Source organism: Thamnophis elegans, chromosome 3 (genome assembly GCF_009769535.1).
Source record: "Thamnophis elegans isolate rThaEle1 chromosome 3, rThaEle1.pri, whole genome shotgun sequence".
Taxonomy (NCBI): Eukaryota; Metazoa; Chordata; class Lepidosauria; order Squamata; family Colubridae; genus Thamnophis; species Thamnophis elegans.
In genome coordinates this window covers 127823546-127845588 of record NC_045543.1, presented here as the reverse complement: position 1 = coordinate 127845588, position 22043 = coordinate 127823546, and the positions used below count along the sequence as shown (strand labels likewise).

The 22043-nt window shown below is 41.7% G+C and overlaps 1 protein-coding gene across 3 annotated transcripts in view; it reads right to left on the bottom strand.

Moving 5' to 3' along the window:
- Positions 1-22043, bottom strand: part of LOC116506395 (complement component C9-like) — a 28984-nt gene extending 6941 nt beyond the window's left edge. Inside the window, exons 1-9 of one of the 3 annotated variants that reach the window (XM_032214123.1) lie at positions 21493-22043; positions 18428-18521; positions 16854-17001; positions 14714-14861; positions 10077-10215; positions 8231-8437; positions 5425-5665; positions 3196-3321; positions 105-286 (exon numbers count right to left, since the gene is read on the bottom strand). In XM_032214123.1, coding sequence (XP_032070014.1) covers positions 105-286; positions 3196-3321; positions 5425-5665; positions 8231-8437; positions 10077-10215; positions 14714-14861; positions 16854-17001; positions 18428-18521; positions 21493-21602 — 1395 coding nt within the window. In that variant the 5' untranslated portion in view covers positions 21603-22043. Of the gene's footprint in view, positions 1-104; positions 287-3195; positions 3322-5424; positions 5666-8230; positions 8438-10076; positions 10216-14713; positions 14862-16853; positions 17002-17374; positions 17511-18427; positions 18522-20123; positions 20362-21492 lie in introns of those variants that run through there. The other 2 variants (XM_032214124.1, XM_032214125.1) reach the window with 2 other exon arrangements.

Genomic DNA, 22043 nt, shown 5'->3' with positions numbered 1-22043 from the left:
GAACATAAATATTTATTCAAGAAAGAAGAAACATGTTCATTTGTAGGTTCATATTTATTTTAAAAAACCCTCCAACTTATTGATAGAAAAAAAAATCCTCTCACCTCTTGTTTGATCACTGCCGGAGCTTGAATTAGTGTATTAGCCCATTTAATGTAACGTTCGACACCGATTGAATTGAAATTTGAAGAAAGCAATTCATTCAAATTTGTTAAAGTAGCTATTGTTCCACCTTGAATCAGCGAGACTACCTCGTGGATAAGCCCATCTTCGTTATTCGTAGACTCTGGAAGAGAAAAGAATAGGAGGTAAAAAAAAGAGGAAGAGTGGCTTAACAGAACAACTTCCCTGGGTAATGGAGAAGATGATCATAATGAAGATGATATAAGTGAAAATTATTATTATTTCACTACAATTTCAAAGAAAGGAAAATGATGAGGTTTACTATGGTTGAAAATGGAATAACTGTGAGTTTCTACCAACTATATTTGGCCAGATAGAGGAAGTTCAATCCCATATATTCATTGGTCACAAATGATTTGCTGGGGTTATCTTTCAGGTAGTTTGGCATTCCCTATTCCAATTTGTACACTAGTGACTCAGTGAATAATTCAGGAATTCCTGCTTGAATCCCATGGTGCCTGAATGACCAGTCAATTTATTAGAATAGGCATCTTACTTGATCACTCTTCAATTATTTCATGACCTAGAGCCATGATGGAGAACAACAATGCAAACAACAAAACAGAAGCTCACGAAAGAAAAATATCTTACCTCTTGCATACAATGTATGCAAATCAGAGGTGGGTTGCTCCCGGTTTGGCCCAGTTCGGGTGAACCGGTAGTGGTGGTGGTGGGAGACTCCATCCACCTGGCTGGATGCTTCTGTGCATGTGCAGAAGCTTCTGCGCATGCACAAAATCACCGCACATGAGCGCATGCGCAAGCACAAGCAAACCAGTAGCTCCGGAATTTGGAACCCACCTCTGATGCAAATATAGTCTATTTGCATACACTATATCAGTGTTGGTGAACCTTTTAGACAGTGAGTGCTCAAACTGCATGTGCACATGTCTGTGAATGCACACATTTGTGCACGTGTTTGCACCTTTCAGTATGGACATGCATGCGTGTGCACTTGGTGTCTAAAAGGTTCGCCATCAATGACCTAGAGATACACAGATATAAATTTGCCTTTGTTGAATAACACGTGCCTACAAAAAGAGGGTATGTTTCGGGGGTGGGCATGCACATTTGCACCTAAAAAGTTCTGTGTGCATGAGCACAACGTTAGAAAAGGGGAAAAATTTAATCTTTGCACGGAAGATTGTTCTGCGCATGCGCAGAACTGAAAATCAAGATGGTGCCACTGATGATAGAACTGGTTCTTGGGCATGGCAGGCCGATTTAATACCTACTCATCCGAACCAGTAGGAACCCACCTCTGGTATGTTTGTGTGTGAGAGAGAAAATCCAAGATGGCACCTTCAACTGTGTGACTGGAGCCCCACCCTTTTTATGTAAATGGCAGATATCGGAATGTATCTCCAAATACTGTTCTATTTCAGTTACTCAGACACCTAAAAACAAATGCACATTTGCCATTCTTGTTTACATTTTGAGCTGAAAACTTTTCTTGTCCAATAGCATCTACCCAATTCAAAATCTAGTTTGGCTAGGCTAACTGATACCTTAATTCTCTAAGTAGGACACCCATATAGAAGGTTGTTCTACAGAAATATTTTTGCTGGGGATATCACCATGAAACTTACAATAAAGAGAATACATATTTAATTATTCATATATTAACTGCAGCTAGAATTGTATTTGCACAGTACTGGAAATGTGAAGACATTTCTACGGAAAAGAAGGTGATTAGGAAAATATTAGAATGTGCAGAAATGAATAGACTAACATGGCAATTAAGGAGAAAGAACAATCTGATTATGATATGCTATGGGAAGTGTTTTATCAATGGTTAGAGAATACAAAAGGAAATTGGAAATAGAAGAAGATAAAAAAAAGAATTAAAAATGTACTAAGATAGAGATAAGAATAAAATGATGATTGTTAGCATGAATATGATAGAAATAAATATAAACAATGTTATTATTGTATATAAATCAGAAGATATACTAGAAGATACGTTAAGAAGGAAATGAAGAGATTTACAAGGTTTCATTGTATAATGTAATATAATTTATGGAAGAATGTTGCACAGATATCGGTGTCCAGACAACACATTGTTTAAGGAAAGATGGAATGTATGTATTTTAAAATTGAAAAATTACAAAAAAATTACAAAAAAAAGAAGGTGGTTGTTCTACATGAGGGGTTTCACAGACTACACTTTTCTGTAATTATACCGCCAAAGAGACTTGACCTATCTGCTCCTATGAGGCCAGTCCCACTTCAGCACTTTCCACATGTCTGGGAGGTTGCCTCATTACTTCAAGAAAAATATAACTTATTGTCCCTTTAATGCATTCTCCAGTCTCCATTCTTCGTCTTCCATACACTGCATTTGTTGAAATCTTCCTGAGCAAAACTGGCTGCCTTCTTTGCTTGCTTTTTGCAAGTCTAATATACCGTACTTTAACATTCACGAAAGTCCATTCATACAAATATGCGACATAAACATTACTACTATATCATAGTGTTATATAGTGCTTGCCATCAGAGGTGAAATCCCCTTACCTTTGCTACTGGTTTGGTAGCAATGTGAGAGCGTGCCCATGCATTCACGCATGTGCAGGATTTCCTGCGCATGCGCAGAGTGTCAAAAACGGACGTAATGACGCCTGGGCGGGTGGGCGGAGACTGCAACTGAGCGCCTGCAAAGATAAGCGAACAGCAAGGGGGGAGGGGGAATCCGCTGTGCCATGCGATTTAGATTAGCTAGAAAGCTAATCACGGGTCACAGCTGATTGTTGGAAAAACTGGGGGTTTTTTTACTACTGATTTGGGTGAACCGGTCTGAACCAGTAGTATTTCACCCCTGATTGGTATGCTCGTGAAATATACTGGCATTGATATATTTATTAGTATTGTTCATTACCTTATGTGATTATAGAGTACATGATTGACCTATTCCAGCAATACAATTTAGTTCCAGTATGAGGGATACAACGTACCAATTAAAATGCATACTTAGGGATCAAAATGTCAGAAAAAGGCAGGAGCTGAGGTACTTACTCTTTTCCGACTTTTCGCCTTTACATTTTTTGCTGTTAACATTGAATTTGAGGTCTGTTGAAGGTAGATCTACTCCAAGATTTAAATCAAAGCCTAGGCATTCGTTTACATCCTTTGTAGTGATCCCTGAAAATACAGGCAGTAAAAATGATTAAAGATGGGACGTAAATAGCAGATGTCTAATGCTTTGCAATGTTTTTATACGTTTTCATATAATAATAATAATAATAATAATAATAATAATAATAATAATAGTAGTAGTAGTAGTAGTAGTAGTAGTAGTAGTAGTAGTAGTACAAGACACACCTTTTTCCCTCAAAAAAGAGCCTGAAAATCTGGGTGCATCTTATACACAGAATACAGCATTTTTTGTCTCCCAAAACCCCACCCCCTTCACCAAAATGGCCGTGCAGACCCTGTAGGAGCTTTGCAGAGTGCTCGTATGGGCTGGGGAGGACAGAAATGAGTGAAGAATTGGCCTTTTTTTGCCCCCACAGCCCCCAGGAGCACTGTATAAGTCTGCTAAAGGCTATCCATGCCCTTTCTTTTGACAAAAGGGCCCATTTTTGCAAACAATGGGACGTTTTTTGCTCGTTTTTTGGGCTCCACCCCCCAGGAGCACTCTACAAGCCTCCTAAAGGGCCATTTTTGGTTTTAAGTTCTAAGTTGATTTTCTCCTTGATTAGTTTCCACCCATTGCTTCTTGCTCTATCCTCAGGTGCCTTGGAGAATAGTTTGACTCCCTCTTCCTTGTGGCAACCCCTGAGATATTGGAACACTGCTATCATGTCTCCCCTAGTCCTTCTTTTCATTAAACTAGACATACCCAGTTCCTGCAACTGTTCTTCATATGTTTTAGCCTCCATTCCCCTAATCATCCTTGTTACTCTTCTCTGCACTCTTTCCAGAGAAGCCTTTCTATTGAAAGGCTGGTGAGGCCTTAGCTCAGAAAATGTCAAGAATTTATTGAATGCAAATAAAATTCCTTTCAAGCTTAGTATCACAATGGGTTAATAAGTCCTCTGAGGCAAAGGCAATTGTAAAAAGTAGGTGGTGGTTAAAACCATAACTTCACAAAAGGGTTTGCATGAGGAGTTACAATAAGGCTCCCTGGCACCAAAGGTGGTTGCTCCCAGTTCAGCCTGGATCAGGTGAACTGGTAGTAGTGGTGGTGGGAAGCTCTGCCCACCCACCCACCCACCCAGATGCTTCTGTGTATGTGCAGAAACATTGCACATGAGCACACACATGTGCCTGAACAAACCGGTAGTAAAAAAATTGGAAATCCACTATTGCCTGGCACCCTTTCTAACTTCTCCCTACCCCAGACCTCCCAAAGCCTGAGGCATCTTGCAGTCCAATTCCCCCACCTCAGGGTCCCCGCACTCCAATTTCCCACCCCACTAGGTCCTACATCCTCCTCCCCACACCCTCTCACCAATCACTCATCTGCTATAGATATCCAGAGCTTTGGAACTTGCTGTGGGGAAGGAAAGCAGGCTGTTTGATCCCTTGCAACCCTGCAGGCCACATGGAAACAGGTGCCATTTTAGGAGCTGCCTCAATTCATTGGAGCCATTCTGAAAATGGCATCCCCTTTCAGGATGGGAGCCAAGAGTAACAGGTGGCAGAGTGGACTGCTCTCCTTTTTCAACATGCTTCTGGAGCAGTGTTTCTCAACCTTGGTGACTTGAAGTCCCGCACAGCTGGCTGGGGGATTCTGGGAGTTGAAGTCCACGGGACTTCAGGTCGCCAAGGTTGAGAAACACTGTTCTGGAGGAATAGAGGTTGCAGTGTCCCTGCTATTGGTTGTAAGGGCAAATCTACTCTCCCCCCCCCTCATAACTGTGGGGGCGCTACAGTAGCCATAATTTCAAAACTAGGTTTGTATGTAGCTTTTCAGAGGTCTGTTGTAACTTTGCATAGTCACTAAGCAACTGGTTGTAAGTTGAGGACTACTTGTACAGGGAATCCATTACTTGTCTCTGAAGTCAAGGAATCAACAAAAAAACTAAGGGCAGCTCAATATAAACATCATATAGTGTGTAGCATCATAATGGATTAATAAGCATTAGATACAACTGGTATCCTGAACTGATCCAACTTAAGATTTTTGAAGAACTCAATTTGAAAGAAAACATGTTGATGGTCAGAAATCAGATGCCCTGATTGACAGTTTCCCCATTATTTACTCTTGGTTATAAGAGATTACTTTCATTATGTCCTTACGTTTGGATGTCATAGTTCGGTTATCCAACACGTATATTAACTCATATTTTCCTCCAATGATTCCTCTCTGTGAATAATGAGTTCCATATGTTTCCAGAAATGCAAAATACTCTCCCTTCTCATAGGAACTGGGCAACATCTTTAGATCTTCCAGGAATGCCTCACTCAAGCGCAAACCACGTTTTCGCATTAGGAAAGTTCCCAGTTGTATACTAGATTTGACATGTAAATATTCATAATTCTATAATGAGAAAATAGTAATATATATAAGTTATTGTATCTAAGTAGAGAGAGAGAGATTATGATATTCTTTCACACTGTCCTCTGATTACTGCAAACTTGTTTATATGGTCAGTTCTCAGTTTATCCTAGACTCTGTAGATAATTCTTGCCCATGATGGACAACATATGGTACTCAAACATGGGAGGTAGAACTCTTCCATCTCTTCCATCAAGGCAGATTTGATTTATATACATTTGAAAAACAGGAAGTCCTAGAGGTAATCCAGTTGAATAATCTGTACTTTTAGCAAATTATTTTAGATATCCTCTCTTTTTTATACCACTCTGTAGCTGCTTATTTAAGACACATATCTTATACACAAATCACTAAGAAATTGGAAGTTATAGGCATGTGCAAATGGGAATGTGCAAAATGTATGGAAATCATAATCCTGCTTGATGATGTACTTCTAACTTTTAGGCATTTCAAATGACCAAAAAAGTGATTGTCCAAGCGTGGTGTCCAGTTCTGATGCCCATGACCATTTTTATTGGAGATGTTGGGCCCTGAAAAGAGCAGGTGTTTTCCTAGACAAAACTCACAGTTTTACCATGGAGTGGTCTAGGAAACATTACCAAATTATATATGGCTAGCCTTTATTGTGGTAATAAGTGGAAGAATCCTTGAACAAGCCCATACTACTTCATACAATAAAGCTTGTAATGAACTAGAATTAATATTCAAGAACTTTGGTGCCTAAAGAAAGCTGTTTTTTTAAAAATCCCCAGCTAAACAAGCATTTGGAAATCATGATTCTTCCCCAAGGAGACAAAGCCACCACTAGAATTTAGAGTAACAGAGTAGGAAGGGACCTTGGAGGTCTTCTAGTCCAACCACCTGCTCAGGCAGGAAACCCTATATCAGCGATGACAAATGTTTTTGTCCTTGCATGCTGAAATGCAATGTGACCCACTCATCTGCATATGCGCATGCAAACACACACACACACCGTGCATGCATGTGGTGTGTGTGGGAGTTTTCACCCTCCCCAGGCTCCAGAGGCTATTTTTGGCACCAGGATGCTTCAGGGAGGGCCTCCAGAGCCCAGGGAGGCTGTTTTTGCCCTCCCAGACGCTCAAGGAAAGTCTCCGGAGGCATCTCCAGTTGCCCCCTGGAGGCCCTCTGGAAGCCAGAAACAGTCCATTTCTGAACTTCCAGTAGGCCCGGGAGTTCTATTTTTCACCCGGAGGCTTTCCTTGAGCCTGGGGAGAGCAAAAACTGCACACATGTGCATGCTGGAGATGACATAGGGCAACGGCTGATGTGCCCACAGAGATGGCGCCAAGTGCCATCTGTGGCACGCGTGCCATAAGTTGGCCATCATCACGGCCCTATATCATTTCAGACAAATGGTTGTCAAATCTCTTCTTTAAAAACTTCCAGTGTTGGACAATTCACAACTTCTGGAGGCAAGTTGTTCCACTGGTTAATCCAGGGGTAGTCAACCTTTTTATACCTACCGCCCACTTTTGTATCTTTGTTAGTAGTAAAATTTTCTAACCGCCCACCGGTTCCACAGTAATGGTGATTTATAAAGTAGGGAAGTAAATTTACTTTATAAAATTTATAAAGCAGAGTTACAGCAAACCCCTATCGCCCACCATGAAAGCTGGAACGCCCACTAGTGGGCGGTAGGGACCAGGTTGACTACCACTGGGTTAATTGATCTAACTGTCAGGAAATTTCTTCTTAGTTCTGGACATTAAGACCTAGATGAAAGACACTAAGATCACACATGTTTTTAGTGGCTTTGTTGTATGGTTACTGTTGTGCTGATGTGACTCAGTAAATAGAAAGAGAAAAAGAGGAGAAAAAGCTCCAGTCTAGCCTACACAAGTTCAGGTGTTCCATCCTGTGTGTTGTTGAGCTGAAATAGCTGCTAACCAATACTGGTAGACAGTATTCCCATTGGTCTAACCTTGGATAGAGGAGGTGTACACGAAAGCACTGTGAAGCGAGTCATACTGCCAAGTCTAACCCAACAATGGAGGTTGAGAGAAGAGAAAAAGAGGAGAAGAATGAAGAGAAAAATTGCCAACAACAACAAAATGTTGTAGAAGGGAATGGCTGGAGAGATATTTGGGGAGTAAAGTTGATGTGAGTACGGAGACCAGTTGTCAGCCCTTGGTCAAAAAGGGGCAAAAGAAGTCAACAGGTGATTTGCCTGTAGGAAGAAAAACAAGGTCTCTAAGAGATGGTATGTACACTGAAGACCCAGGTCAGGAAGGACACAGCTGGTTACAGATAGAGAGTCAGAAACTTTGGTAGAGCCAAAGTCTCTGGGGAAGAAGAGATGCAGGTGAGTATATGCTAAGCAGATCCAAGAAAAGGGAATAATTTGTGAGCATCACTCTAAGCAAGGTCAACATTAAGGAAGCTTAGCTTATGCAAATGTAGACATTTGGTATTTCAATAACCCAATTTAATATGAACACAACCAACATTGGTTCAGTGCTCCTTTGGACGTTTGAATTTTTGTTTCCTCTAGAATAATTCATATTTACCTTTGTTTTAACAGCTTACCTTTCCTTTGGTTTTCTGTAAGAAGTCACTCAGGCTGGTTGATTTGGAAAAATTTATGCCTGTCTTCAAATTAGCTGGGAACGAAGCTGATTTCAATTTAAGAGAGAGGCTGGCGTCTACAGAGTGTGATTGTGTTTTGACTATATTTTGCACTGTTGATGCTTGGTTGCTGTACAATTCACTTGAAATTTTTTTGTCTCCTCTTGTCTTGAAAGGCAGAAAATATAGAGTTAAATGGCTGAGTAACAGTGGACAACACTTAGGCTATGATGACGCCCTGTGGTAACTCATGATGGGCTTAGTTCAGACAAGATGTTAAATCAGATTTTTGCCTTAGCACCACTGGTGAATGGTATGGGATGCTTATAATTTTTTAAACCATTCCTGTTAGTTTCCTTAATGTAAATGATCAATCCCAATTTCTGGGGAAATGAGGGTTCTTCTATAACAGGCCATGGGGAGGGAAGAAGGCTATGTCTAGTGGTGGATCAAGAGCCAATGAACTTTCAGCAGAGATGCCAGGAGCTATTGGAATGGACACATCTCTGTCCACATCCCTGGAATATATTTTGAATGATCACTTTGAGATCATCCTATGCTGCCATCACAATTCCAAAATTAGGAGACCTTTAGATTGCTCTGCATACCCTGAACTGTATATCTGGGGCCATAAAAATCATCAAAACCTGTGAGGGGTGAAAAGTATATGAATTGGTTTCTCCTACACTAAGGTAAAGGTAAAAGTTCCCCTCGCACTTAAGTGCTAGTCATTCCTGACTCTAGGGGGTGGTGGTCATCTCCATTTCAAAGCCAAAGAGGTCTGTCCGAAGACATCTCTGTGGTCATGTGGCCGGCATGACTAAATGCCAAAGGTGCGTGGAACGCTGTTACCTTACCACCAAAGATGGTTCCTATTTTTCTACTTCCATTTTTATATGCTTTCGAACTGCTAGGTTGGCAGAAACTGGGACAAGTAAAGGGAGCTCACTCCTTTATGTGGCGCTAGGGATTCGAACTGCTGAACTGCTGGCCTTTCTGATCAACAAGCTCAGCATCTTAGCCACTGAGCCACTGTCTCCCTATGCCTATACTAAACAGACTCAGAAAGCTATTTGTGAGGCTATTTCTTCTTCAGACTTCTGACTGAACAATAACAAATATAATTTGGCAGTGTGGTGATCCCTAGTGTCTTCAGGTAAATGTCTGAATGACTAAAGTTTCACATTTGTGATAAAGAACTAAACTGTTTGCTTTTATTGCAAATAAATTAAAACACCTACACAGAGAACACCAATTGTATTGTTGCAGCATAGGAAATGTTTTTTTAAAAAATCTGTATGGTGTTAAGAGCATATAACAAAATATTTATAACTCATGCCCTTCAGCCATTTAAGGGTTACAGCTGATGGGATTTTTTGGGTGTGTCAATCCCAATGCATATGGTCAACGCTGTGATGGGAACTCTAAATTATCAAATATGCATAGGGGGACCTTGCTATAGATCTAGTTCTCCCCCACCCAAAAAACTCACACAGACAGACACCTAGACAATGCTGCATTTTGTTTTTGTCTGTTTGGTTTTTTGCAACAAAAGCACCACCTTGATCTTGGCTAATCTCAAAAAGCAAAGCGGGACCAGAACTGCAGACGACCTGAATGGATTCCAGGGATGTAACCTAGACGAGGCAATTTTAAAGAACATTCTAAAGGCAACGGCAAAACATTTAGGTAAAGTTGCCAAGAAAAAAGTATATGGACACACCCTTGACATTTTAAAAGTGGAGGCTGAGGCAAAGTGGCACCTTTTGATGCAAAACAAAGCTCTGCTTTACACAAAGAAGCTTACTTCATAACTGAGGACAGCCACGTTCCATGGCTTGCGGTAATAAGTGGCTGTGTTCCCATCACGGACTCTGTCACAGAGGCCATTGTAGAACTCATTGTAAAATGGCTTTTGAGCCGGTTTCATTCCCAGTACATTCACACTTCAAGAAAAGGAAGGAAGAAAAGTTATGTTATTAATGCACAACCATTTCATGGTACTATTAAATGCCATATATCCATGATGGCAAACCTATGGCATGTGTGCCACAGGTGGCACACAGAGCCATATCTGCCAGCACGCAACCTGTCAGCTGCAGCGCGCATGCGTGCACCAGCCAGTTGACTTCTGGCCTTCCGGAGGGCGGGGGGAGGCCATTGTCGCCCTCCCTGGACTTCAGGAAAGCCCACGGAGTCTGTGGAGGGCAAAAAACAGGCTCAATGGGCCGACCAGAAGTTAGGATATAATCCGTTTCCGGCATCCAGAGGGAGAGGCCATTTTCTCCCACCCCAGGCTCCGGAGGCTTTCCTCCCCTGCCCACCCCCGAGGAAATACCAAGCTCAGGTTGGAGGCAAGCTGTGCGGTGCGCGTGAGGGGAACATGGTGGGGATTTGTACACGTATATGGGCATTGCTTTGCATTTTGGGTGCCGGCCAGAGGTGGGTTCCTACAGGTTCGCATCAGTTCGGTAGAACCAGTTCGTCAAATCTACCGAACTGGTTAGAAAAGGTTCCACCAGTGGACCCGGAAAGCAGGCCACACCTACAGAAGAGGTTCCAAAATTTTTTGAAACCCACCACTGGTGCCGGCACATGCACCACTATCGCATGTGGGGCCTTGGATTTTTGGCACTTAACAACAAAAAGGTTAGCCATCACTGTCATATATCATCAGAAATAACAAGCAGGAACAGCAAATGCAACTCAATAATATACAAAAAAGTACCAACTATTTTTTTCTTCCTAGAATTTTCTTCCAAGGTCATGTTCTGCCTTTTTCACAAAGAAAAAAAATGTTCCATTGGTTACACCAGGAACTGATAGACCAGCTTGTCATCGTGGAAATCAGCCATGAAGTTACTCAGTCCATGGTGGGATTAGAAGTGAGTCTCTTGGCTAACCAGAGACCAGATTGGCTCTCACCCCGGTGGCAGCTCATTCCCCTTTGGAATGAGCTGCTCCCGGAGCTTCGCATAATTCCCGACCTCCAGTCCTTCCGGCGCGCCCTAAAAAGTTGGCTTTTCCAGCAAGCCGGCCTGGCCTGAATAAAATAAATTATTAATTTTAATTGTTAATTTAATTTCTAAATCTCATTGTAAATGTCTATTGGGGTTTTTTTTTTTGGATATTCTATTTAATCTTTCTTTTAACTTTTGTAATATGTGTTTTTATGTTGTACATCGCCCTGAGTCCTTTGGGAGAAGGGCGGCATATAAGTCCAATAAACCTAAACCTCACCCAAACAAAAAGGGGTGGGGTTTTTTTGCACCTTAAATATTAAACACTTACTGTCTGGAATATTTCATTTACAAATTATTTAACTTGGCTATCAGGATATCAGACTCTTCAATGCAGGGGTGAAATGCTCTGAAGTATGCTACCAGTTCGCTTCTGGTTTACTTTGCGCATGCGCACCAAATGCCCGCTTTGCGTGCATGCACACTGGACTAAGAAGCCTTCTCTGCAAAGGAAAGTAGAAAAGCGAGGGAGAGGGAGCAGCTGTGCTGTGAGATTTACATTTGCTAGAAAGCAGGATTTTCTGCTTTCTAGCGAATGTAAATTGCGCAGAACAGCTGATTGTTGGAACTACTGGTTTGCCCGAACCGGTAGTAAAAAAATGCTAATAAAAGTTTAAAAAAAGTTCCAACAATCAGCTGTGCAACAATCAGCTGTGCCACATGATTTCTAGCCTTTTTAAACTACCTATTCAGGGGAACTGGTAGCATTTTTTACTACTGGTTTGGGCGAACCAGCTTAAAACAATAACATTTCACCCCTGCTTCAATGTCTCTGGATGGCTTAGAAGTAACAAAAAGGAAAACTTATAAAAGAATTATAGTTGGCCAATAAAGACTAGTAAAAAGCCAAAATAGTGAGGACTCCACAATGACCGTTTTCCATAGCCTGGGAGAACAACCAAGTATTTAATTATTTTCTCAGTATAGTGAGAAACTCAGAGAGGTATGCTTTCTGGAATTCATAAGATCACATTGTTTCAAGGATCACAATCTACATTATCACATGGATTTACATGCTTGTAGTATATTCAATGAAGTGGCTGGATGGAGTCACTGAAGCAATCAGCGTGAACTTAAATGGACTCTGGGTTATGATAGAGGACAGGAAGGCCTGGAGGTATGTTGCCCATGGGGCTGCGATGGGTTGGACACAACTTTGCAACTAACAACAACACTATGTTCATCCATTAATGGGCTACACTGGATTAATCTGAAATTTAGAAATTTCTAAAGCAGAGCAGGATAACTTGGAACAGGTTTTCATTTAATTAGAAAAGAATTTAGTCCAGGAGTCTCCAACCTATGGCCCACAAGCAGATTGCAACCAGGCTGCAGAAACAGTCAGTGAGCACACATGTGCATGCACCTTCACTTTTGTGAACAGCAGGTGAAGGTGTGTGTGTGCATGCTTCATTTTCTTGTGCAAATGGAGCTGCATGCGTGCACATGCTTGCTAGTCACTCGCTCAGAACTATCACCTCTCCCCCACTCCTGTTGGTCTGCAAAGCCGGAAACATTGGAGAAATCTGATTTAATCTACTTTGTATTTATGGTAGATTTCTGTTAAGCTAACCCTAACCCTAACCCTAACCCTAGGCTTTATCAGTTTGTTCTAAGGTAGCATGCTGCAACCATGGCAGCAGTACAAAACAGAAGACACAATGCTGCCTTTGTGAACATCCATTAGATTCCCAGGTTAGCAGATAGTAAACTCTAATCTCTGATGGGCTAAAAAATAATGAAGAACTTATATCTTCGTGATGTCCAAATGTCGGACCAGAAAGCAGAATAGTGAACTCATTAGCAGCAAAGAATTGATAAAAAGATCCATGGCACTACACAGATCTTCATTATGTGTTCAATTTTATCATCACAGAAATGTCTTATTCATGACCTAAAACCTAGCAAAGCTTAGTCAAAGATACATGACACGGTCAAAACAAAATTAAGGAGCATTTCAAGATGCAACACTCCCCAATTGAGAGGAGAGGTGTGTGTTTGATGGGTCTTGATTGTATGCTAATGTTTTAATGACTTTGTTTTTGTTGACCTTGTTGATTTTGATTGTCATTTGGGTTTCCTTTGGTTTTAAAGAAAACCACCCGAAGTCATTACCATATCACTTAGGGTGCCATAGAAATGGTCCCAGTAAATTTTAAATAATGTCAGGACCAGGGGTGAAATTGTTTGTTTCTTTGTTTATTGGATTTATATGCCGCTGGTTCGGGCCAGTTCGCATGAACTGGTAGTAAAAAATGCTACCGTTCGCCAGAACTGGTAACAAAAAAATGCTTAATATTTTTTAAAAGTCCCAACGATCGGCTGTGTGACAATCAGCTGTGCATCGCAATCATCGGAACTTTTTTTAAAAAGTTTTTTTTAGCATTTTTTATTACCTATTTGCTCCAACCAGTAGTAAAAAAATGCTTTAAAAAGTTTTTAAAAAGTTTTAACGATCATGAAATTAAGATGACACTGAAAGCTGGCATTTGCTTTGCAGGAAGACCATTTTTTTATTATTTTAAAATTATTGGTATTATAAGCCAGTCTTGAAAGTTTCAGGTAGATTTTTAAAAATCAAAGTAATTTTATAGGTCTCTCTCTCTCTCTCTCTCTCTCTCTCTCTCTCTCTCTCTCTCTGTGTGTGTGTGTGTGTGTGTGTGTGTGTGTGTGTGTGTGAATAAAAAGTCAGATAGAACTTGGAGCCTGATGAAATCAATGAAAGTCCGCAGAAGCTTTGCATTCTTGGAAGTCATTTTGAATCCAGACTTAGCAGTTAGCACAACATGCAATTCTGCACTTTGGAAGTTTGGCCTGGTACCAGGCATTTCATTTTAATAGTTTCAATATGCTTTAATTTCTGATTGGGAGATGCCCAGAGTTTATTATAAGATGAGAGCATATATAAATGCAATATATAAATAAACTAGCTGGATACCCATGCTCCGCTATGAAACTATGAGATCAGGTTTGCTAAACTGACACGTATAGCTCGAAAATTAATGAGTAGTTATGATTGGCCTCTCCTCTCCCCTTCTCTCCCTCAGGCTTGCCCCAAAGAAGCCTCTCCACTCCCATCCCCTTCTCTCCCTCAGTCTAACTCCTTAGCATCAGATAATTTTTCAGGTGAGGGGGAGTAGAATGTCTAAACTCCCAGCTGCAGGCCAGATAAGATGCCCACACCCACACGGACATGCTGGCCACGCCCAGTATAGTTGGAACAGAGTTCTTTTCAGGTGGGGAGAGGGGAGTAGAACATCTAACTCCTTGGCATCAGAACATGTTAATAATAATATAAGAAATACTAATTATTAGCATTTCGAAAAATAGCGAGTGCCTAGAAGCCAAGAGGAACATGTGCCAAATTTCAAGTTTGTAGGCTTTATGGTTTTAGAGATTTTGTGATGAATTTTCTAAAGCTCACCCTTGGCCAGCTGTTCTTCCAAGTTCTGATACGTCAATGTCACGATTCCCACAAGGTGGGCGTTTGGTTTCATCACAATTATCTTCATCAGAGAAGTCACCACACTCATCTTCTGTGTTACACACCAACCTACCCTTTATACAATATCCTTCGTGTGGAAGAAAGAATGAAACAATTATAATGATAGATGTTTAGATATTTAGAATACCTTCACAAATCAACATTGCTTTCCCAAATTGTGCCTTTTGGACAAATTGGGCTTCAACGCCCCAAAATTTCAGCCTAAATAAAGCAAACTGCCATTTATATCAGAATGACCAACTGATTTACAATTGATTTCTTGGGGGGGTGGGATGGTGCAGTATTTGTTTGAATGATATGGGTAATATGCTTTTATGTATCACTACACTGATTAAAAAAAAACCTTACTGAAGCTTTTTGGTTTGTATTTCAGTGCAAATTTAACTTAATCTGTTCTTTCTGAACCTATGTGCATATTAAAAATGTTTCATTTGGTAAAATAAAACAATCATCATCATATAATATAATAGCACAATGAAAATCATACATGGTTGTGATCAAAATATACTAAAAGTGAACAGGATCTTCTTCAGGTTTTTTAAACGGGAACCATCATAATATTTTGGCATTTAACATTTATCTGAGCAATGCAGTGTGGTTCTCCCATCAAAACATGGCTTATAAAAATGCATCATTATCATCATCTTTTAATGACCCCATGATCCCTTGCAGGGTGGAGTCTGGGCAAATGAATTCAGCTGAGTGTTTACTGGCCAGATGCCCTTCTTGCCGGCAATGTGGAGTTATATCCAGCAGATATGTGCTCATTGTGCCCAGAGAGAGAAATATTTGCCTCTACCTAGGATCGAACTTGCAGCGAGAGCACCGCCTCTAGGCCACCGCACCACCTTGCTTATAAAAATGCATGCAGAAAGAAAATGCTCTTGCACAAATGACGTTAGAAAACACAATATTCATCATCACACCATGCTATGGACGTTTGCTTAGAAAAAAAAATGTGTGATGGGAGAAAGCTGCTTAAAAAGCAAAAACACATCAACCTGTATGTCATTTCCACCCTCTGGAAGGTGATCCTGGAGGTTCTCTTTGCTAGACAATGATGGCAGTGGAGAAATGATGTCAAAGTCTCCATACCCATACTGCTTTTCTTGCAGTTTTAGAAACATATCAGCCAGTGTGCAATTTTCCCCATATGGAAAGTGATTCTGGAGGCTCTCTTTGCAAAGAAGCTCACTGTCCTAGAGTTTTAAATCACTGAGATCCGGCAAGGGGTGGGCTTCCAAAATTTTAGCAAGGGGTCAGGAGTGGGTTGCTACGGGCATTACTGCTGGTAAGGCATGCAAAACTTTTTGCGCGCGCATGTTCACTTCCCTCATGTGCATGCCAAACGCATGCTCTCCATGTGTACGCATTCACACCAAAAAAGGTTTGCACATGCGTAGAATGTTAGAAAAGGTGAAAAAAAATACATTTCTGCAATGGGGATTGTTCTGCGCATGCACAGAAACAAAAATCAAGATGGCACTGCCGACAATAGAACCGGTTTGGGTGCATGGGTGGCCAAGATACTACCTACTCGGCCGAACTGGTCCAACCGACCTCTGCAATGGGTTCTCTGCCTGGTTGCTAGGTGGGTGTGGCTATGGTGGGTGTGGCATAGTCAGCCTCCTGAACTACAGGGGGGGAGAGGGCGTTTTTGCCTCCTCATGCTCTGGAGGCTTTTCTCGAGCCGCCGGGAGGGCAAAAATGGCCTCCCCAGGCTCCAGAGGCCCTCTGGAGGCCAGAAATGGGCCAGTTTCCAGCCTCCCCAAACTTCCAGTAGGCCCATTTTTTGCCCTCCCTGAGCCTCCATGCATACCCTGCACTTACCTGCATCCAAAACAGACTGTGTGGGAGGGGCAGGGTGGGGTGGGCAGGGCCAGCCAGGAGTGGGATTTGGGGGTTCTCCGAAATGCACAGAACCTTAGCTAGAGGTTTCCCCGAAGCCCTGCGAATCCCCAGCAGCCTACACCTGGATCTTCTAAATCTTCATCTTGTCATCAGACCACTATAGTCAGTGATGGCAGTAGAGAAATGATGTTAGAGACTCCATACCTACCGTTTTCACATTCAAACTCTTGGTCCTTACATTGCCCTGTCTCATCCAGGCACGGAGTTCTTGTCTTACAGGGCTCTTTATCGTTCAGGGACTCAATGCATGGCTTTCCTCCAAACTGTCCAAATCTCAGAATACTCCTTGAGCGGTACTTTGTGGGAGATAGTAAAAACTAAATTAAAAGGGGCTCAGAATCAGCCAGCTGGGGAGAGAATGAACAACTGGGGAAAATGAGGCTGGCCCAGAAATCCCCCCCCCGCCTTTTAATTTAACGTTTAACATTGAAGTTTAATTATCCTCGCCTCTTTTTAAATCTTAAATTTGAGATACTGTTTTTAGTCCCTCCATGAGGGAAATGGGCAGTAAAATAAATAAGCCTGATTGCATTGGGCCTTCAGGCCTACCACATTCAATGCTGTGGGAAAAGGGGAGTGGGGGATCATATGGAGTAGGGGATCATATGGAGTAGGGAAGATATATAGTCATAATAATATTCCTTTTTCAGAGAGTCAAGGACAACTTACCCTGCACCTGGAGTGGTGTGACTGGGGGGCACCTCCAGTTGGGGCCATGCTTGATTGGGCCATGTGACGGACATGTGGGTGCAGGGGAAGGGACTTGGACTTCCATTTGAGTGGAAATGAAAACCTGGAAGCTTTCAGATTTGCAGTTTCCCAGTTGTGCCAATATGGCATCTTGAATAAAATGGAACTTTGAGGAACTTCAAGCCTCGGAGCCTTCTTTTGTTGGGGGTGTTACTTGGAACCCTAACATATGCAAGGTGAAAGAAATGGAAACTTGTTGCAGTGCCCCAAAATGGAAAGTATGGCAAATTCAGGATTCACAGTTATTCAGGAGAGACTAACAGTCCATCACTAGATGGACATCTACTCAACCTCAACCTCAGCAAATTTTAAGAAAAAACGGCTGATCTACAGCTAGAGAGGTTATTATAGTGTGGAAACTTACACTGTGAAACGAGTGATCTCTTATCATCCATTCAAATTTAACACTCTATGATTAGTGGATAACCAGTTATTACAAACAAGAAACTGTTCTTTTTTTGTGACCCAACAAATGTGCGCACGACAAAAGCGCACCGATGAAACCGCGGCGCAAAAACCACGATGTCATCAACGCACCCACAACAGTGAACTGACAACAGCGAGCTGACAACAGCGTGCTGACAGAAGCGCGATTTAAGTTAAGGTAAGGGTTAGGTTCAGTGTTAGGTTCAGGGTTAGGTTTAGGGTTAGGTTTAGCGTTAGGGTTAGGTTCAGGGTTAGGTTTAGGGTTAGGGTTAGGTTCAGGGTTAGGTTTAGGGTTAGGTTTAGAGTGTGCTTCTGTCGGTGCGCTGTTGTCAGCGCGCTTCTGCGCTCATTTGTCGGCGCAGTTTAGAACTCGCGGTTTTCTCGCTGCCGTTTCGTTGGGCGCGCTTCTGTTGGGCGCGCTTTTGTCGGTGAACCTTTTTCTTTTACTATTTAAAACTAATATCCACCAAGGAGCCTTTGCTTCACAAATAAACATTCTTTATGAAGCCCTTTCAACGAAAGTTAAATTATGGAAATGCCACTTACTCTTTCTTCTGAGCATGGACTACATGGCCCCCAATTACTCCAGGTAGTCAGCAAGCAGTCAACAGGCTCTGGAGAATTAGGTTCCCGTTTCAATCTTAAAATAAAATCATTTGAAATGTTTCTAGTTTCATACATTGTAAGTTTGCATGTATATTGTTTGTATATTGCAAAGAAGCAATATAGGAATAATACAACATTTTTAATAGAGATGCAATGCTATCTTTTTGTAGGTCTCGCAATGAAACATTGCATGACAATATTTGCTCTGGACTATGCAATTTCAAAGGTGGCTCAGTGGCTAAGGCGCTGAGCTTGTCGATCAGATTGTCGGCAGTTCAGCGGTTCGAATCCCTAGTGCCACATAACAAAGTGAGCTCCCCTTACTTGTCCCAGCTTCTGCCAACCTAGCAGTTCGAAAGCATGTAAAAATGCAAGTAGAAAAATAGGAACCACTTTAGTGGGAAGGTAACAGCGTTCCGTGCACCTTTGGTGTTTAGTCATGCCGGCCACATGACCACGGAGACGTTTTCAGACAGTCCTGGATCTTCGCTTTGAAACGGAGATGGGCACTGCCTCCTAGAGTCGGGAACGACTAGCATGTATGTGTGAGGGAACCTTTACTTTTACCTATGCAATTTCAAGATGCATGCTATTGGAATATGCACATGAAAACTGCATGAACATAGCACAGGGTTGAGTTTTGCAACTGATTTGCAGTTTCTATGGGCAAGCTTCTTTTGAAAACAAAATTCAAGCAAGAAAGATTGTAGCTGGTATGATTTAATACAAAGAAGCTTCAATATGTAACTTGATGGGTTTGTACATTCACATTTTAAAGAGTTCTCAGGAATTTTCTCTGCACTGCTGATGTAGGAAAAGTCAGTGATGACCCAAGACCCAAGAGGTGTGTGTGTGTGTGTATGTGGTTTTGTTTGGGTACTTGAGAGACCGCCTGCTGCCAATTACCTCCACTAGACCGATTAGATCCCACAGATTAGGCCTCCTCCGAATTCCATCCGCCGGCCAGTGTCGACTGGCGACTACCTGGAGGAGAGCCTTCTCTGTGGCCGCTCCGACCCTCTGGAACGAACTCCCCGTGGAGATTCGAACCCTCACCACCCTCCAGGCCTTCCGCAAAGCCGTTAAAACCTGGCTGTTCCGACAGGCCTGGGGCTAAAGAGCTGTTGCCCCCGTCTCGAATGGTATGACTGTTGTGTGTTTTTAAATTATGTATTGTCATGTTTGTTTTTTTATTTTTTGGTCTGTACCCCCCCTTCCCAGATTTGATTTGTTAGCCGCCCTGAGTCCCCTTCGGGGGAAAAGGGCAGCATATAAATATAATAAATGAAATGAAATGAAATGAAATGAAATGAATGTATTTGCTATCGGCTCACCCTGGAAATTTTAGTACCACGGTACTAATAAAATAATGTACATTCGACAGTTTGATTTTATATTTTACGCATGGACATGCATTCTATTGTCCTCAAAAGGGCTGACATATTGTTCAAAATTAATCAAAGCATCAGGATTTGTAAAATCACTTAGAGTTAATCAAAGCATTTAGAAAATGGCAGGAAGCAGGTATTCTTTTACTTTCCACCTTCCAGAAATTAAAAACAGGGTACCAGGAACTTTGGAGAAGATTGTCCACAAATGCTACAAATGTACTTTCTATCCCATAAAATGAACTCACCTTGCTTTCCCTGCAGAGGCAAAACCATTTGCTCCTAAAATGCAGAGAACTCCGATAAGAAGCAAAGCAGAAGCCATGATGATAGCTCCAATAAAAAATAAGATGCAGATTCAAGTCTTTTATACTGTTCATCTTTGTTAACTATTAATAGGGCGGTAAACAAAAGGTGATGCTAGGTGAAGGTCAAATTTCATGCTGATTTTTTAAAAGTGCTATGGACTTCCTTGTATATATATGCAATTCAATAAGTCTCTTTGTGTGCATAAACACACACACACCAGTTCAAAAGCTTGGGTTTATCAGCATCTTCAGTTCTAACTTCTAACTTTTTGGATGAGAAACAAAATGTTTTCAAAGGAAAAAAAATAAAGAAGAAAATCAATACAGAAAAAACAAGAAAGTCAACTTGAGCTGCATCAACAGAGGGATAGTAACAAGATCAAGAGAATGCAGTGAGACCTGTGCAGATCTGTACATTGGAGAAACAAAACAATCACTTCACAAACATATTGCACAACATAGGAGAATAATATAAGAGAACAAACCCATCAGGTCATTATTGAGGAGACATCTGCCTTTGAAAGACAAAGGCCACTCTTCTAAAGATGACAAAATCCACATTCTGGACAGAGAGGATTGTTGGTTTGAAAGAGGGGTCAAAGAGGCCATCTATGTTAAAAATTGAACAGCCCTTTCTCACAACAAAAGGTGAGTTGAGTTTGAGTTTTATTTCATTTGTATGCCGCCCTTTTCCCTAAGGGGACTCAGGGCGGCTCACAGCTCAAAAAGGGAAGGGGGGATACAGACAGTTTAGTAACAACACAAAACAATACATAATTAAAAAGCACAACAGTCATACCATTCGAACTAGGGGCAGCGAATCTTTAGCCCCAGGCCTGTCGGAACAGCCAGGTTTTAAGGGCTATGCGGAAGGCCTGGAGGGTGGTGAGGGTATGAATCTCCACGGGGAGTTCGTTCCAAAGGGTCGGAGCAGCCACAGAGAAGGCTCTCCTCCGGGTAGTCGCCAGTCAACACTGGCCGGCGGATGGAATTCGGAGGAGGCCTAGTCTGTGGGATCTAATTGGTCTAGTGGAGGTAATTGGCAGAGGGATACAACACCACCTATCTCCTGTTTACAACACAGTCCTTCCAGCAGTTCCAAAAAGGTTGCACTATCAGGTGACCCCGGGGGCACAGATAAACCTTCAAGTAGAATCAATGACTCTCAGAGAGAGTGCTAACAACCAGATGACTGCAAGGAATATAAATCCGCCCATTCTACATCATTCAGTCAAAACTGAAGAAGCTTCTTGGATGAAAGGTTTTCAAGGAAAAACAAAGAACGTCCATTTGCCTTTTGAAAAAGCACCTTTGGGATAACGATGACCTGGATGATTGAGAATCTCCATAGACAAGATCAAGAGAAGTGACAATACTGCTCCATACCACACAAGTGAAGCCACCTTTGGAATATTGCATCCAATTCTGGTCACCACAATCCAAAAAAGAACAGAAGGTCCTAGATGAATGCAGAGAAAAGCAACAGATATGACAAGGGTCCTGAAAGATGGCTAAAGAAATTAGGTATGTTTAACTTAATGAAGATGAGATGGATGGGAGATATGATAGCAGTATTCCTTTTGCATCCCAACTTTTTTCAAATCTCTTTGGGAGCTAGACATGGTTCTTTGGCACATGCAGTGTTAAAGGAAATACTTGCTTCTGTAAATCCCAACAGCAGGCCAACAACACACAGCAATTAATTGTAGATAAGGCTTAGCTTATCTAAGCTAAAATTTCAAAGTCTAGCAGTTCAAAATCAAGGTGAAGAATTACATGCCACATCAAGGAAGAGACAAGATTGTGGCTTGTCAACAAGCCAGGGTTTTAAATACAGTAGAACCTCTGGTCACAACCATC